Genomic DNA, 16,702 nt, shown 5'->3' on the forward strand with positions numbered 1-16,702 from the left:
AGCTTTATAACCGGCTCATAATGCTTTCAGTGATCCCTGTGGCATAAACAATATAGCACATCTTTAAGACTGATGAACTACAAACTCATGAAGAAATGTTACATTATTAAAGTATTTCAATGCATTTAATTTAATCAGATTTTTTATTTAGGATTACACTTTTGGGATTATACTGTTTGTGACGATTACTCTACAGTATGTGTTGATCAGATCAACAACCTAGGGTAATCAATTCTAAACTGTAACAAACTCTGTCTGTCCTAGATTGACTCAGCTATCTCTGGACTCACAGATAGAACAATTGAGAAGCACAATTATCCCTGACTATGAGGGATGCCAGAAGAGATGTCTATCAATTCATATCTTTGCTAAACCTTTGGTTGGGCTAAGTGTGAGAGGTCTGAGTCCTAAAAGTCCATAGGTGTTTGTATGATTTTCAGTATAAACATTATCCTGTAATATTACTGTACTTTATAATATAAAGTAGTGATGCGAGGCTTAAGCCTGGATCCAGATGTAGGCAAGGGTAAGTGGTCAGCCAAGCGAGAAGCACACAGCAGGAGGTGAGTTGCAGTGATTCAGAGAGAAGCAGGTGAAAACAAAACAAATGCCAGAACCATTATCTAAAGGTAGACAACAGGTCAAAACTGCAGGGTACTGTCAAAAGTATAAAAGGATGATCAATAGACCAAACCTAGTAAGTTCAAGCAAGTCCAAGGCCTGGGAAACACCCCAAGCAAAGCAGGGAAATTCAGGAATCATACTTCAAATAAACACGGTCGGAGCACAGAGGTGAGTACAATGAGAACACCAAGACAAACTATGACAGAGCATCACACAGGCAGACATAAAATAGCCCCGAGCTAAACACGTGTCAGCAGGACAGATCTTCCACCACAGCAGGTGGTAATAGGTTGATTAGTGTGTCCACCTGCAGCGCAAGGGTTGCAATGCCGAGGGCTTTGATTCGAACAGGTATGAGAATTTGGATGTGTTTGTGTCACAGTGCTCTGTCACGTGCGGGAAGGGGAAGCAGGCTCGCTATGTCAGCTGCAGAGATAGCCAAGGCGGAGTAGCAGATGAGTCGTACTGCGCACACTTACCTCGCCCCCCAGAAACCACCGGCTGCTTTATTCCTTGTGGGCAATGGCATGCTGGAGAATGGTCTCCTGTATGTATTACAGTTTTTTTTAATTCTTTTTTTCTTTTTTGCAGAGCAGATTTTTTTCTTTTAAAAAGTTTCTTATCTCTTAAAAGATTATACATTTTCGTGATTATCAGTTTTCTGAGAAATACATGAAGCCTTGCAACAATGTTAGTTCCGGGCTAAAAAGTAGAAAGAAAGGGCACATTGTTTCTGCTGCTGCATACAGCAATATGGATATAGTTGGCATATTTTAAGTCAGGAAGTCCACAGCATTTACTTCTTTCCCCTCTTGAAATAAAGTTTTTTGTTTTCACTCCTTTCATTCCTTTCAGTTGAGGTATTATTAAGTGGCTGTAATACAAAAGATCCTGGAAAGTGTGTTTTTAAAATTAATTTGTCAATTATATGCCATCTACTCCAAAAAAACAAGCTATGAAAATGTATCAAGCTAGACTAAAATATCTTATATAACAGTTGTATTCTGTTGTATTAGTTATATCAGTCTTAAACCTGTTATTTATATTTTAATGTTGGTATTCATTTTGTTTTGCCAGTGTTCAGTTTCCTGTGGCATTGGGAGATCAACACGCCAGGTTGTTTGTGGAAACTACCACCACCAGGTGGATGACAGTCTTTGTGATCCAGATGATCATCCCAGCACAGAACAGGAATGCACAACAGTGCCCTGCCCATCAGTGTATCATCTTCGACCCAATAACCAACCAAACACCCCCTTTGTAGACTACCAGAACCCGCATCTAAATTACAACCCCCCTAGCCATCCAGGACACAGTGACTGGAATGTGCCATCTGCAGACAACCAGTGGAGGACGGGGCCTTGGGGCGCAGTACGTGTATCTAGTTTAAGACATGCAGTAATAATTCAGGTTTTTCATGCATTATGGTGTAACATAAATTTTTCTTAAACATCAATTTAATGTTTATCTTTGCAGAAGGTACATGCCGCCTTTCAGTTTTGCATTATAAGTGTTCTCACGTCACAGCTGTTAAATGGCAGTCTTTGCAGGGTTTTTTTTTGGTTGAAAAAAACATTATAAAACGTATCTGATATAGTGAGCTTACAAGAATGTTCCTTTATTCATAGTGTGTTACAGCTCCACGTAATTCCTCTGCGGTCCCCTTAAGAGGGCATAGACCTCACTCTGACAGTTAACCAATCACCTCACCTGTTTTGCACCACACCTCCGGCCTTCTCTTATTTCAGAAAATTCTGTCTCTTCACTCACTGCTCATTATTGCGTTTACCTTCTCCGAGCTACCTGTGTATTTACTACTTGGTACTTCCTTTTCTGGCTTCTGAATCACCCTTTTGACTATGGCCTCTGGATTTCGGCTTCTGGTTTTGGCTTTTGTTTTTTGGTACTAGAAGTTTTGGCTTGGATTTTCTACTACGACTTTTGGACTTCGATTTCTGGTTATGGCGTTTGTGTTTCGCTATTGTTTTTTGTGCACTTGATTCTCTTGAATTGGACTCTATTACGATTTCTGGATTCTGGTTTCTGGCTTCGCCATTTTGTCTCCTTTTGGCATAAGAACCCCCGAATCGGAGTCTTGACTTCAACTTGTGGAAATCGGCTACTGGTAATTACTCTCTTTTCCTCTACAGTTTCTCTATTGTTTGGGTACTCCGCAGAGCGTAACAGAATACTGAACCCTAAATATGGATCCCGCGGAGTTAGACTCTATGTGTATACTCCTTAATCAACATTCTCAAGCCCTCATTCAACTACAGGCAACATTATGCCAGATCTCAGGAAAGTTGTTGGACTTGCAATTGGATTCAACCCCACAGGACCCCCTCCCACCTCTCCCCCTCCTACCACTACCTGCCCTCCTTCTAATACTCCTCCTACAGCCTGTCCCACCTCCAGACCTATGACTTTTGGCATCCCGGAAAGATTTAACGGAGATCCGTCTAAATAATAATAATAATTGTTTACACTTCTATATATATAGCGCTTTTCTGGACACTCCACTCAAAGCGCTTTACAGGTAATGGGGACTCCCCTCCACCACCGCCAATGTGCTGCATCCACCTGGATGATGTCATGGCTTTTTGACATAATGTACTTAGTTTTTTCAACTCAACTCTGAAAACTTTCCAACCTCTCGAGAAAGGGTCGCCTTTATCGTTTCATTACTTACCGGTCGGGCACTGAAGTGGGCTACTGCCTTAATTGAGCAAGATTCACTTGTAACTTATGATTTTGACCTTTATCAAGAACACCTTAGATCCGTCTTTGATCGATCAGTTTCCAGCTCACTTTCAGCCACTTGCCTAGCTTCTCTCTGTCAAGGCAGATGCACTGCTCAAGATTGTTCAATTGAATTTCGCATTCTAGCAGCTGAGACGTCTTGGAATCAGGACGCCCTTATTTTTTTATACCGACAAGGCCTCTCAGAAGAATTAAAGGATCTTTTGACTATCTTGCCTCCCGCTGGTAAAACCCTTGAAGAAACAATTACTCAGGTCATTGATTTGGATAACAGGCTCTGCGAAAGGTGACTGGAAACGTCTAGTTCACGGAATTCCTCACCACCACGGAACTTTTCTTCTATTCATGTGTCCCCGGATCAACTGATGGAAATAGCCCATCTTACACTAACCACTGAAGAGAGGACCAGACGTCACTTGGAGGGTCGTTGACTTTATTGTGGTCAATTTGGCAACTTCCGGCCTCTTGTCCTGTCAGACCTCCAAGAAGACAACATTCCCAGCCTACCTCTCAATCAGTGTTGAGTATATTGACAGTTCTTACCTAAACCCCAACTGCACTCCATCTTCCTGCCACTCTCTCCTAGAAAAGTAAACATCTGCCCCTTTCTGCTTTTTTAGACTCTGGAGCCGCCAGGAACTTCATAGACTCTTCCCTCGCTAAGTCCTGGAATATCCCCTTACTCTTTGTAAACCCACTTCTCCGAGTCCAGACTATTGACAGCTCTTCTATTCCTTCAGGCCTTATTTCCTGGCAGACCGTCCCACTCACCCTACAGATTGATGACACTCATCTTGAGCATATTCAACTTTTTCTCCTGGAGTCCCTTTACATCCCCTTTCTTGGCTACACCTACATGACCCCCACATTTCCTGGTCTCATAATGAACTAGTAGCTTGGGGTGCTAATTGTCTTTCCCGCTGCTGCCATCTGCCTATAAAGTTAGGCTTCACAGACCTCTCTCAAACTGATGTTTCCAGACTTCCACATCAGTACAGCATCTTGTTGGAGGCCTTTAACAAACAAAAAGCCCTAACCTCCCCCCCTTATGACTGTTCAATTGACCTCCTACCCAACACTAATTCTCGAAGGGGGCAAGATCTATCCTCTGTCTATTACGGAATCTCAGGCATTAGAAGAACACATCCAGGAATCACTCAAAGCTGGCTTTATTCTCCCCTCAACATCTCGCTAGCTTCTTTTTTGTTGAGAAAAAAGATAGGATGTCTCAGACCTTGTATGGATTACCGCGGTTTCAATGATATTACCATCAGGAATCGATATCCATTACAATGAATTACTACTGCTCTGGAATCTATACACGGCGCCACCATCTTCACTGAATGACATTTACGTGGTGCAAACAATCTCATTCGTATCAGGGAGGGTGACGAATGGAAAACGGCCTTCATTACAAACCATGCACATTATGAATATCTAATTATGTCTTTTGGCTTGGTTAAGGCCCCTGCTGGTTTTCAGAATTTTATTAATGTTTTCTGAGATATCCTACAAAGATTTGTCTTAATTTATTTAGATGACATTTTAATTTTTTGGAAAAATGTCATTTGAAAAAAAATGTCATGTATCTACAGTCCACTTCTTAGGGTATTTTCTTTCTTCTTAAGGAATACAAATGGATCCAAGTAAATTAGCGGCCATCAAAGACTGGCCATCACCAAAAAATCTGAAACAAATCCAGCGTTTTCTGGGGTATTCCAAATTTTATAGACGTTTTATTAGGGGTTTCAGTTCGGTCGTCGCTCCCATAACTGCGCTTACCTGCAAGAATCCGAAACAAGGCAAATGGATCCCACAGGCAGAAACTGCATTTACCCACCTTAAACATATTTTTACAACAGCTCCTCTACTATGACAACCAGATCCCTCTCAGCTCTTTGTTTTGGAGGTAGATGCATCAGCCTATGGACTGGGGACAGTTCTTTCTCAGCGCCATGGTCTAAAAGCAATTCTTCATCCCTGTGCTTATTTTTCCAGAAGACTTTTGCCTGCTGAGTCCAATTATGATGTTGGCAATCAGGATCTTCTACCCATTAAACTAGCTCTGGAAGAGTGGAGACATTGGCCGGAGGGGGCTCAACACCCTTTTGTCATTTACACCGAACATAAAAATCTGCAATATTTACAATCCGCAAAATGACTGAGTCCCTGTCAAGCCAGATGGTCATTATTTTTCTACCGTTTTCACTTCTTTATTACATATACCCCTGGCTCAAAGAATGTCAAGGCGGATGCTCTCTCTTGGCTTTATCACCCTCCTGAAATGAATAAGGATCCAGAGACCATCATCCCCCTGTATAGGTTTATAATGGCTATTAGATGGGACATCGAAGAAGAGGTCAAATGTGTTCTGTCTGACCACCCGATTCCTTCACAATGTCCCCCTGACAAGCTCTTCTTTGTCAACCCGGTCTGATCCGTAGTCCTCCGTTGGGGTCATGACTCCCACTTTGCTGCACACTCCGGAGTCCTCAGAAACCTTGAAATTATTTCCAGAGACCTCTGGTGGCCTAGAAGGATACGACAGATTACGTTTGCGCGTGCCCTGTTTGTGCCCAAATTTAATCCCCCCCCGCCAGACGTCTGCCAGACTCCTACAACCTCTTTCAATTCCTAAACGTCCTTCGTCCCACATCTCAGTGGATTTTATTACAGATCTTCCGGAGAGTCAAGGACACACTACCATGCTAGTCATCATGGATTGCAGTGCATTTCATCCCCCTTCCCTCTCTTCCTTTGGCTCAAGAACTGGCGGACCTGTTTATCCAACATGTTTTTAGACTTCATGACGTAGTCATTGACCGGGGCCCACAATTTACTTCTAGGTTTTGGAGGGCGCTTTTTGCAAATCCCTCGGAGCCTTAGTTTCTTTGATCTCAGCCTATCATCCACACGCCAATGGCCAAACAGACCGAATGAATCAAGATCTGCAGACTTTCCTTTGAGCTTATGATAAAGTTACAGCTCCTCGTCCCATTTAGGGGGCATAGACCTCGTTCTGACAGTTAACCAATCACCTCACCGGTTTTGCACCACATCTCCAGCCTTTTCTTATTTCAGGAAATTCCGGCTCTTCACTCTCTGCTTAGTATTGAGTTTACCTTCTCCGGTAAATTCAGGCTTCTGGTTTTGGCTTTTGTGTTAGATTGCTGTTTTGTGGTACTAGACGTTTCCTCTTGGATTTTCTACTACGACTTTTGGACTTCTGGTTACGGCATTCGTGTTTCGCTATTGTTTTTTGTGCTCTTGATTCTCTCAGATTGGACTCTCTTGCGATTTCTGGATTCCAGTTTTCTGGTTTCTGCCTTTTGTCTCACTCTTCCTTTTGGCATAAGAACCCCTGCATCAGACTCTCGACTAAGGCTTGTGGATACCGGCTACTGGTAATTACTCTCACCCTCTACAGTTTGTCTATTTTTTGGGTGCTTTGCATAGGAACCTCTTAAATATTTTGCACACGCATTCATCAGAGCGTAACACAGTTATTATGATCTTTGCGAGGCTGAGCCTATAAACTAGGCCTTGTGACTGTATCATGTCACTAGCTGAGTGTGACCAGGATACCCCAGGCAGTAATAGACAATTGGCTGAGTATATTAAAAGAGTGTGATTATTTGCCAGGAGATCTCTTTGCTCTAAGTAGCACAATGACTTGGCTTCCCAGGTCCTTGGAGACTGGTGGGGCTGTCATTTAAGAGATGCACATCTCCTCCATTTAGCGCTGAACATCATATAAGTGGCTGTGTTGCCTGTGATAGTGTCAAAATGGTGAGCGGGGTGGAGGTCTGTGCTTCTTAATTCTCTTATTGATTTTAATTCCAAATATGTTCAAAATACTTATCTAAGGCAAAATTGTTCTGCTGCTGTCAAGAAAAGTGACAAGTATAGAAACGCATGGTCTTTTGTTAAAAAGGTCTTTTGAAGGGTGCAGTGTGCCATGATTGTCACGATTGTGATAATCGTGTTCTTTTGAAACAGTGCTCCAGTACCTGCGCAGGGGGTTTTCAGCGGCGTGTGGTGGTCTGTCAGGATGGAGAGGGCCACACTGCCAACTACTGTGAAGAGAGACTGAAGCCTGCCGAGTCGAGAAGCTGTGACTCAGGACCATGTCCTCGCTGGAATTATGGGATCTGGGGAGAGGTGCGTCCTGTGACAAGCTGAACCAAAAAGAAGAAACTAATATTTTTTTTTTACTTTAATATTTTACTTTAAGTACTTGCAGCATTTGCTCTTTCATCACCATTCCTGAGTTTTTCGGAGTAAATGTAAATTTACTACATTTTCAAAGGAGTTACACACTGAATAAGATAACTGTTTGCATTTGTATTAAGCATGATTTTAATAGACTATTAAGAAAGAAGGAAGAGATATGTAAAAATAGTGTCTCAGAAAAGGTGGTTCATATCAACAAGTCAGGGATGTATACTGCACAGTACAGGTCTGGGAAAAGGAAGCTAACTGTTTTTAAATAAACAATTACCAAGTAACCAAGAGCCTAGATGAAGTAAAAAGCATGTGACAATATGATACATAAGGACAGGGGCTGCTCACCAATGTTAAGTTACAAATATTGTATGAAATTATCTAACAGACATGTTACAGTTTGTTTAGATATGGTTTGAGAAATTAAGACAAATAACATGCAGTACTAAATTGACTGTTTTGTACAAACAGTCAAGTTGAAAACATTTTTTCTTTTCTCAGTGCACCCAGACATGTGGAGGTGGGACAAGGACAAGACTAGTTGTTTGCCAGCTTTCTAATGGCCAAAGATTAAATGACCATAACTGTGACATTTTGGAAAAACCACCTGACATGGAGCAGTGTAACATGCAGCCGTGTCCAGGTAGTGTTTCATGGCAACGAGGACCATGGAAACCGGTACGATAGTATTATTTTTTTACTTTATTGTTGTGTTGTTGTGAATAAATATCAATTGTGCTTCATTACAGGGAGCTTATTTCAGGTTAACCTGACTAATATGTTTCAGCAGATCTCTGGGACATTAAATTGGATTCTGGGGTTCACTGTAGCTGCAGCCCACCCAGGCTGTGTTCTCAATTACATGGAGCTGATTAAAACGGTGCTCATAATTTGACATTATTACAAACATATGTATCAAATTATAAGTAAAGGCTTGAAATTTCAAACTATGAATTAGAATAGTAATGATGTCTGTGAATGCATTGTATTGAGAAGCAAACAGATAATTAAAATTATATTTATTTAATATGTGAAACATGCTTGCTATACTATTTCCCTGTAATCAAAGTACACAAATGTATATTTGTGTATAAGAGTTTTAATATTTTTTTCTTTACAAACAGCAACAAATGTTTTTGTATATTGTATGTGTATCTTTGTACAGTTTTAATTACATTCAGTTTTAAATATAATATTATGTTTATATTTTAACTGTTTTGCTGGTGCATTAAGTCAGACCTCTTTCTTATCTTAATAAATGACCAAACTTGTACAGAGGAATATATTTTAAAACTAACTGCATTTTTGCTACATACGGTAGTTGTTTTTTTGTTGTTTTCAGATATCTTAAGACCATGAAGTTTTTATCCCATTTATTGTTTGCAGAATGTAGTATTACCATTTAACATAATATTTTTTCCATAAAACCAAGGATTTAGGATTGCAATGTGTAGTAGACTAATTAGCAGTTTTCAGCCGTCATTAAAAAGGTTAAGATTAATTAAAATTTGTCACTAGAAAGTGCATATTACAACATAAAATTAACCATATTATAATTACATGCTGTTTTCTTAAAAGAAAATAATAATTTGGTTTAATTAATAACCATATTACTAAAGTTCATAGCTGTTTCAGTGGTGTATTTTATTTTTATTTAAAACTACGGAGTATGGAGTTAATAAAGTAGGGAAATTTGTTTCACTCACTCAAAAACTATTAAAATATTAAAATAGTTACAATAATCATTTAACATTATTAAACTAATTACAAGCCATACATATAGAGAACAAAATTAATAGAATATCTGTGCACTTAAGTTTTAATAAGTATACTAACTTTGATTGAACAGAACCTGCCATTGCATAGAATATTAGTAGTTCAGGTGGGTAGCTGCGTCAGCATGCGTAGGCTGCAAAGGAACAAGTAATAGGTTTATTCCATGCTGAAAAAAAAGAAGAAAGAAAACACAACGTTTTGGCCGTGGAGCCTTCTTCAGGTGTGAAGGCTGAAGAAGGCTCCACAGCCGAAACTTGTTTTCTTTCTTCTTTTTTTCAGCATGGAATAAACCTATTACTTGTTCCTTTGTAGAATATTAGTGGTGTTTTTGCTATCAATGTGCTAATGCAAATTAGATATGGAATTTGCTAATCTTAATCTTTCTTTGGTTCAAAAGGGAAAACATGAGCTACAAATATTTGTAAAAATGTAGATATTAAAAGTGATATTATGATGTATACCTAAGGATAATGCATGTATTTAACTTTCAGTTAATTGCACAGAACACATTAATAATATAGAGAGAAACTATAGCATAGGTTAACCAAGTTACTGCTGGACTTCCAATGTTGGTTATCTAGAAAAATACATTCCCGGAGCTCAATACATGCCTTAAAGTAAAAATGCAGGAAACTGTGGTGCAGGTAGGTAGTTCCCAGAAATGGCAGTGATTTGAGTATTTCGAGGTGAAGTAGGGAAAACAGCAGGGGCTGCATCTCTTGCTGAGTAGCATTGCCTCCTTGACTGTCTAGCAGTTTGGAGCATTGGTCAGTACATGTTCAGAAAGCTGGTGTCCTCTCATTGTTGCCTTGCACTGATTCTGTACTTATTCACAGTGCAAAAAGGCATTCAAACAAATAGCAAACTTCTTTCCCCAGAACCAGTTTTGGGGTACATCAGTAAACATGAAGTTCATAAGGCAAAGGCACAACTCGAATTGACGTCTAAGCTGTTCTTCAGTCCGTATAGTGACAGAGGATTTATTAACATATTTTGAGAGTCATTGAAAAAAGTGCATTAATAAATGTAGTACAGAAAAAAGTATTTATACCTAACATTTTGAAATTATAAAAATATATTGATGCACAAAAGAAGTACAACACAAATATACTGGTATACAACTAATATATTTAATCAAATATTATAAACATAGATATCAAAGAAAAAAATGTGATCAAAGAAAAATATTGTCTTAAGAATAAAACGTAGCACACTATAGAAAATCTCTAGAAAGATAATCAGCATTGACACAGACCACATCAGACTCTAGATGGATTACTGTTGGATTGTTTCAACATACAAACTGTAAAGCTGCTGCTGCTAGTGAGGTGTCTACTCACAGCTGTTCCCTGGTGATAACATTGGTGATTTGATTCCATAGATTTTGTACTGAACTCACATCAGCTGCCAATAACAAGATCTCAGCATTGGTTTCTTGAAGTTGTGTCATTGTGATCCTAGTAATGCACGTTCTTGCATTGTCATTTGAAACATTAACACTTTCAGACAGGCTTGAATGAAAAGAACAAATATTGGTTTAAAGATGTCATCAGTAAGCCATAAAGTTTCCCTCAACCTCAGCCAAGGCATTCTTGCATTAAAGGAGATTTCTGCCTACTTCTCGCATCACATCACAATTCCATTGCTCTGACAGTTTGTTGAAATACATAGCAGTGAACCTAATGCTCACTACATTTCCACACATGTCTTAGTCACTAAAAGTCACATTTGCCGAATGTCAATTCTGCAAAGGGCAAATAGAGAGTAAAACACACCTCCACTCTCCCTCATATCTCAATGCTTTCTGGCTCACAATTACCAATGTAGTTAGAAAATAATTATGTAAACGGTTCAGACATATACTGTACGGTACAGATGTGGAACACTGTGGATCTTTCCTTCTCAGATCCATGCCAAAGACATGGTCTCTCTAACAAAGCCCATTTATTGGTTTCTTTCGGCTAGTATGATGATGGTTGAAGCTTTTCATTCTCTTAGCAGCTCCTTGCATATATAGTTTCAATGATACTAATAGCAACTTGGACATCTTTTTTAATGATGTTTTATTTACATTCATAACCACCTCCTTTTGGCAATTTTAATTTACCAAGAAATACACTAAGCTCACAATGATTTTTCTGAAAATCAAATTAATTCATGAATGTGTATGCTCATTGAAAATATAAATTGCATTATGTAGGTGCCTAATGAGTTATAGGTGTAAAATGTAAACTGTTGTGTTTTCATTGTGCATCAGTATAAATAATTTAAGTGATTTTTTTGTCTAGTGCTAGTCTTATATGCCAGTAAGATCCTTAAGTTAATTGTTGCACACTTGCATTGGAGAAGTATTTTATCTGAGCTGTCTTTTAGTGACTAAGCTAAACTAAATTGATTAGATTAGGTTTAGATTAGATTTTGATTAGGTGCAGCACCTTCCTAAGTCATTCATACCCCCAATGAAAGAGGAACAGAAATTATATGACATAAAGCTTTACAGACTGAGTAATGTATAATCTGAAAAAATAAAAAAATATATACTATTATCTATATAACATTGCTTCATGTAAAATCATGTTTGGCATAATTTAAATCCAGAAAACACAAGGGTCACATTTATTCATAATCCTTTAGTTTGTATTTTGTAATTCCTCCTCTGGAATTGACTATATTGTGACATGACACCTCCTGTAGTGTGCTTTGACGTTCTGACACTTCTGATGGGGAATATTTGACCATTCATCCAGGAAGGATTGCTTTTAATATGGAGATGCACGGCCAAGATCATGTATTTTTCGTGCAGTTAATCATTTACTTGTTGATTTAAGATGTATGCTTTAGAATATACAGTATTTTTTTCATTCTGGATTTTCCATTTTCACCAAAACATGAGAGAACCAGGTATTTGGCCAAAAGTTTGTATTATGTGTAGGAAATTTTTATAAGAATGCATCAAGATCCATTAATGCAAAAATCTGCCATATTTCACATTGGGGGTGAGTGTAGAGCGTGGGCATGTTAAAAAATCATTTTTTTGGCTTGAGGCTTATTCCTTCAGACCCGGCCTTTGGATTCATGGTTGCCTCTTCAACCACTTGTCTTACATCCCAAGGTGATAAGATACGCTGTACTTCCAAGGAACCTAACGTTATTGTACTGCATGTTTGTTTTTGCTGGATTTTATTTAAAAGATTTGAATGAATATGACCCTTGTCTTTGGTCTAATTCAGTTATTTTTTGACAAATGCTTTCTGCATTTATAATATACTGTAATTATAGCTTAATATTTTTAGGATTTTTATTCAAGACCCATTATCTAATATGGAAATATTTCTGTTATATTATTTTCCTCTTTCTTCAGGGGTGTAAATACATACTGGGGAGCTCTATAAGTAACAGCTGCTCAACAGCATGAGAATGAATCTTTGTCCTCTTGTGTTAGATACAATTATGCACCACTTTAGGACCATAAACACTGCAGTAAAGAGGTCATCCTGATTAGGTCAAGCAAGGTTGTGCTGATATTTGGGTGGTGCTATACCAAACAACTCATTTTTAAAAAACAGATAATTTAACATTTCATGTGAAACACAAGACAGCTCAGTGTTTGCTTTGATTATGCAAATTTAAATTTACTAATTCAGTATCTCATGTGTTTTTTGTATGAATTGTTAGCTCCATGTGGTGTTTTTTGGGGGGATTCATTTTTCAATAATCTTGATACCTTTATACACTAGAGATAATTATGATCAAAATTACATGGACTGGACCAAAAGTTCTGTTTTGATCTTTAATCAGAACTACCTTATTCAAATGTAACACACAAATACCTCTTCTTTTGACATTATTGTAATTTGTTGCTGTATCAAATACATGTGACTTTGTAGGCCATGTTTTATACTGTATATCTGAAGGATTTTTCTATATAGAACTTCTGTTTACAGCAGTTGATTTTTGAAAAGCCTCTAATTTATGGTTGCCATGTACATTTTTTCCTCTGTTCTTGTCAGTCCTCTGTCTTCTGTGTCTCAGGATTCAGGTTTATCAGTTGGAAACTTCATAGTTTCTTTGTTTCTGTTATTTGCCAGCTCAATGTTTATCTGTCCACATTCCAGGACTCGCAGTCAAAGCATCTCAACTTTTATGTTTGTAGCAGTCATTGTTCATATTTTGTTTGAAGGTGCTTTTTGAAGGTGAAGGTCCCCCATAAATGTGGGGGAATATTGCTTTAGTTTAAAAGGAGATTTTGTAAACTTTATATTTATTTTCAATTTCTTCTGGTGGTTTTATATATTTATTTCATGGAAAAACAAAACTATTAAATGTTGGAATAGCCCAGTGTGTAATATTAAAGAAATGTAAAGGTTATGTAATTTGTGTTGTTTTTCATGTTGTGCCACACTGTGAAATTTGGCACAGAATCCTTTCTTGGTACTGTATCTCCTTTCCTATATTATTTTTCTTATATGCAAATATAAATGTAAAATTGCATACACATCATACATGCATAGAATACATCATACATAGAATAAAATATTTCATGGTTTATTATTTTAAAGCCCTTTATGTATCTAAGTGCATAATGTATAGCTTCATGCAGCTTTAATGCACATTCCAAATGTAAGGAAAGATATGACACAACAAATACTGTACATGTTAGTTTTGGTTTTCTCATTCTAAGTCATACTTTATTTAAACAAACATGAAAAAGCTCAGGGTGACTCAGAAATCAATTAGAGGAATAAGGAAAGTAGTATAGGAAAGATATAACCCTGGAATGATAACACAATGAATTGGGGCAATGTATGGAGATGATTAGGGGGTTATGTCATCCTCAGTAAAAAGTCAAATTCAGATGTTTCATTTTTAGCTTTTCTGGATTCCGTACTACATTGCATGGACTTTCACACAGCCAGATATTATCTCGTTAAATATGTTCTGGGAGATATACCAGTGCTCCCCTAAATTTACTCCATATTTAATTTCTACTGTAAGATAAGAAGTAATTTAATTTGTCAGCTTCTTGACACTTGCACCATAGCTAATGTACAGTAGGGTCACATTCATTTACTTTAAGGTACATACTGTGGGTCTGCTGACACACTCAGTTTAATTTTGTTTATTTATTAAGTGTTGTTTAATACAACCTTTAATACTTTAATTGACACCTTTGTGATGTTTTTGCATGAAATAAGAACTAAGAAAGAAACAAAAGAGAGGGGAGCAATCAAACCACTGCTTGGTATTTAGATGGTAATTCATCTGAGAACCTCATTCAGATGTTATTAACTTCAAAAACATGACTTGGTAGCTTTTTCCATACTCTCACAATTGTTTGTTAAGTTTGGGAAATAAAATGTATTAATGGAATGAGATTAGGACAATTGAAGTAATAACAGGACAATTGTTAAAGAGAAACAACAGTTTTAACTGTATTTTAAAAAGTAAATCTAACAATACTATCTGTACATTTAAAATCCACACAGTTCCATTGATAGGGACTTTTCAAAGTTGGAAATTGTAAAAACTTAAGAAGTATTGTAGTAGTTTGAATCTTATAAGTAAGGTTATAAAACAAAACAATGATTCATTTTACAAGGCATTATAAGTTTCTCCTTATCTAGGCTGTTAGCAGGCTAAGCAGGCCTTGTATAGGCAAGTTAAATGTCAATGTTGACAGAATCCATGAAACAAAATATCATAAAATATCAGTCACAAAAGACTCTGAACTCCACAACTGAATAATTATTGTGCAAAATATGCCATTCTTGACAAGGAAACTGTAACAGATGTCTTATTGGAAGTGCAGAAAATCACAAACTTTGACTCAACTGTGACAAAAAGTAAAGCACAAAATCCATAATACGATTTAATTAAAACTTTGACCCAACCACCAGACACTGTTTATAGTAATCACACCTATCATTTTAAATAATTATGGGTAAAAAAGAGAAAAAATCCCAGTTCTCAGAAACCAATTAATAGGTTTTGACAAACTGGGATATAATGAATACATGATGACCTTTAAAGGGAAGCATGTTGTTGTAAAATAAACACAGGAAGTGCATAACACAATTCACAATTAATCTGTACGTGAATAATCCAAACAAAGTAGAAAACACACCACCCTGTTTGGAGATTATTTATAACATATATATATATAGCAGGCTTTTAACATAAAATACAAATATTTTCCCTTATGTTCAGGTTAAAATCTATATTCTATAAAAGTATTTGTTTATTTTGTCAACCTCTTGAGAATGCATACCTTTACAAAATCGGAATTTGGCATAGAATCCTACATCTGTTTACAATTTTATTAATAAGCTAAATTGTTATGCACTTGGCAGGCAACTTAAAAACTGTTGTTTTAACAACAAAAATAAACGGACATTAAACTGTATTGGCAAAGTCTTATAGGGTTTCAAGGTGCAAAGAAATAAAATTACTTTAAATCCGGTGTTCAAAAATCCTTTCACATTTTTTTCTTGATATGAAAAAATGTTTCCCAAATTTGTGGCTATATAGAATTAGCAAATACATTGTTTTCTTCTATAGTTTATTTAGGTAAAAAATGATTTTTTTTACTTAGCTTTATTGCTGTAGCAGTCCAGTTGTTCATGTCACAGACTTTGTCTGCAAATGGCAGAAATAACAATTGCTTACCTTTGACTTTTCTTAAGCTTACCCACATTACTACGTGGGAACATAGTATCCATCTTTGCAGATTGTGTGTGATGTCTCCACTTTAGCTGGTTTTTACCAGTAGCTAATCTGCAGCTAAATGATGCTGTATTTTATAAAATTTAGGTATTTTAACCTATTCTTATTATTTACTTTCACTTAAGTCATTAATGTTTGACCACTTTCATACTTTATAGTGCACCACCTCAAAGTGGTCTATTATAAATCATGTATCGTGTTACGCACCATCTCCCTGGATAACACAAGGCTTATGCAAGTTTATAAAAACCTCCCATGTCAAATAATATCTTTTGTGGTCAGGAGAGTTTGTTACATGCATAAAGAGAAGATAGTGCATTAAATTTCTTCTGCATATGAATAACGTAGAATAAGCGTTTTGCGGTCTTCACCAGGGCTTTGTTCTTTCATGCAAAGCAGCCCTGTGGCAGCATGGCTGCAGTAAACATGCAAATTTCAGGCAAATTTCATTCCTCTTTTCTTGTGGTTACCTTCAGAAAGGGCTTCTTCCTTGAAACCTTGCTATGAATGCTATATCCATGCATTCGGTGTCAAATGGTAGTTTTTGACAGTTCAGATTCTGAAGATGCCAGTTTGGTTTTGATTGTCTGCTGAT

At 37.2% G+C, this 16,702-nt stretch overlaps 1 protein-coding gene across 1 annotated transcript in view; it reads left to right on the top strand.

The window, feature by feature from the left end:
* LOC102692726 (A disintegrin and metalloproteinase with thrombospondin motifs 20) overlaps positions 1-16,702 on the top strand; it is a 165,268-nt gene that overhangs the window by 110,678 nt on the left and 37,888 nt on the right. The window contains exons 25-28 of the mRNA XM_006642906.3: positions 1,007-1,171; positions 1,702-1,995; positions 7,384-7,545; positions 8,110-8,286. Of these exons, the coding sequence (XP_006642969.1) occupies positions 1,007-1,171; positions 1,702-1,995; positions 7,384-7,545; positions 8,110-8,286 (798 nt within the window). The remainder of the gene's footprint in view (positions 1-1,006; positions 1,172-1,701; positions 1,996-7,383; positions 7,546-8,109; positions 8,287-16,702) is intronic.

This window comes from Lepisosteus oculatus, chromosome 7 (genome assembly GCF_040954835.1).
Source record: "Lepisosteus oculatus isolate fLepOcu1 chromosome 7, fLepOcu1.hap2, whole genome shotgun sequence".
NCBI classification, from domain to species: domain Eukaryota; kingdom Metazoa; phylum Chordata; class Actinopteri; order Semionotiformes; family Lepisosteidae; genus Lepisosteus; species Lepisosteus oculatus.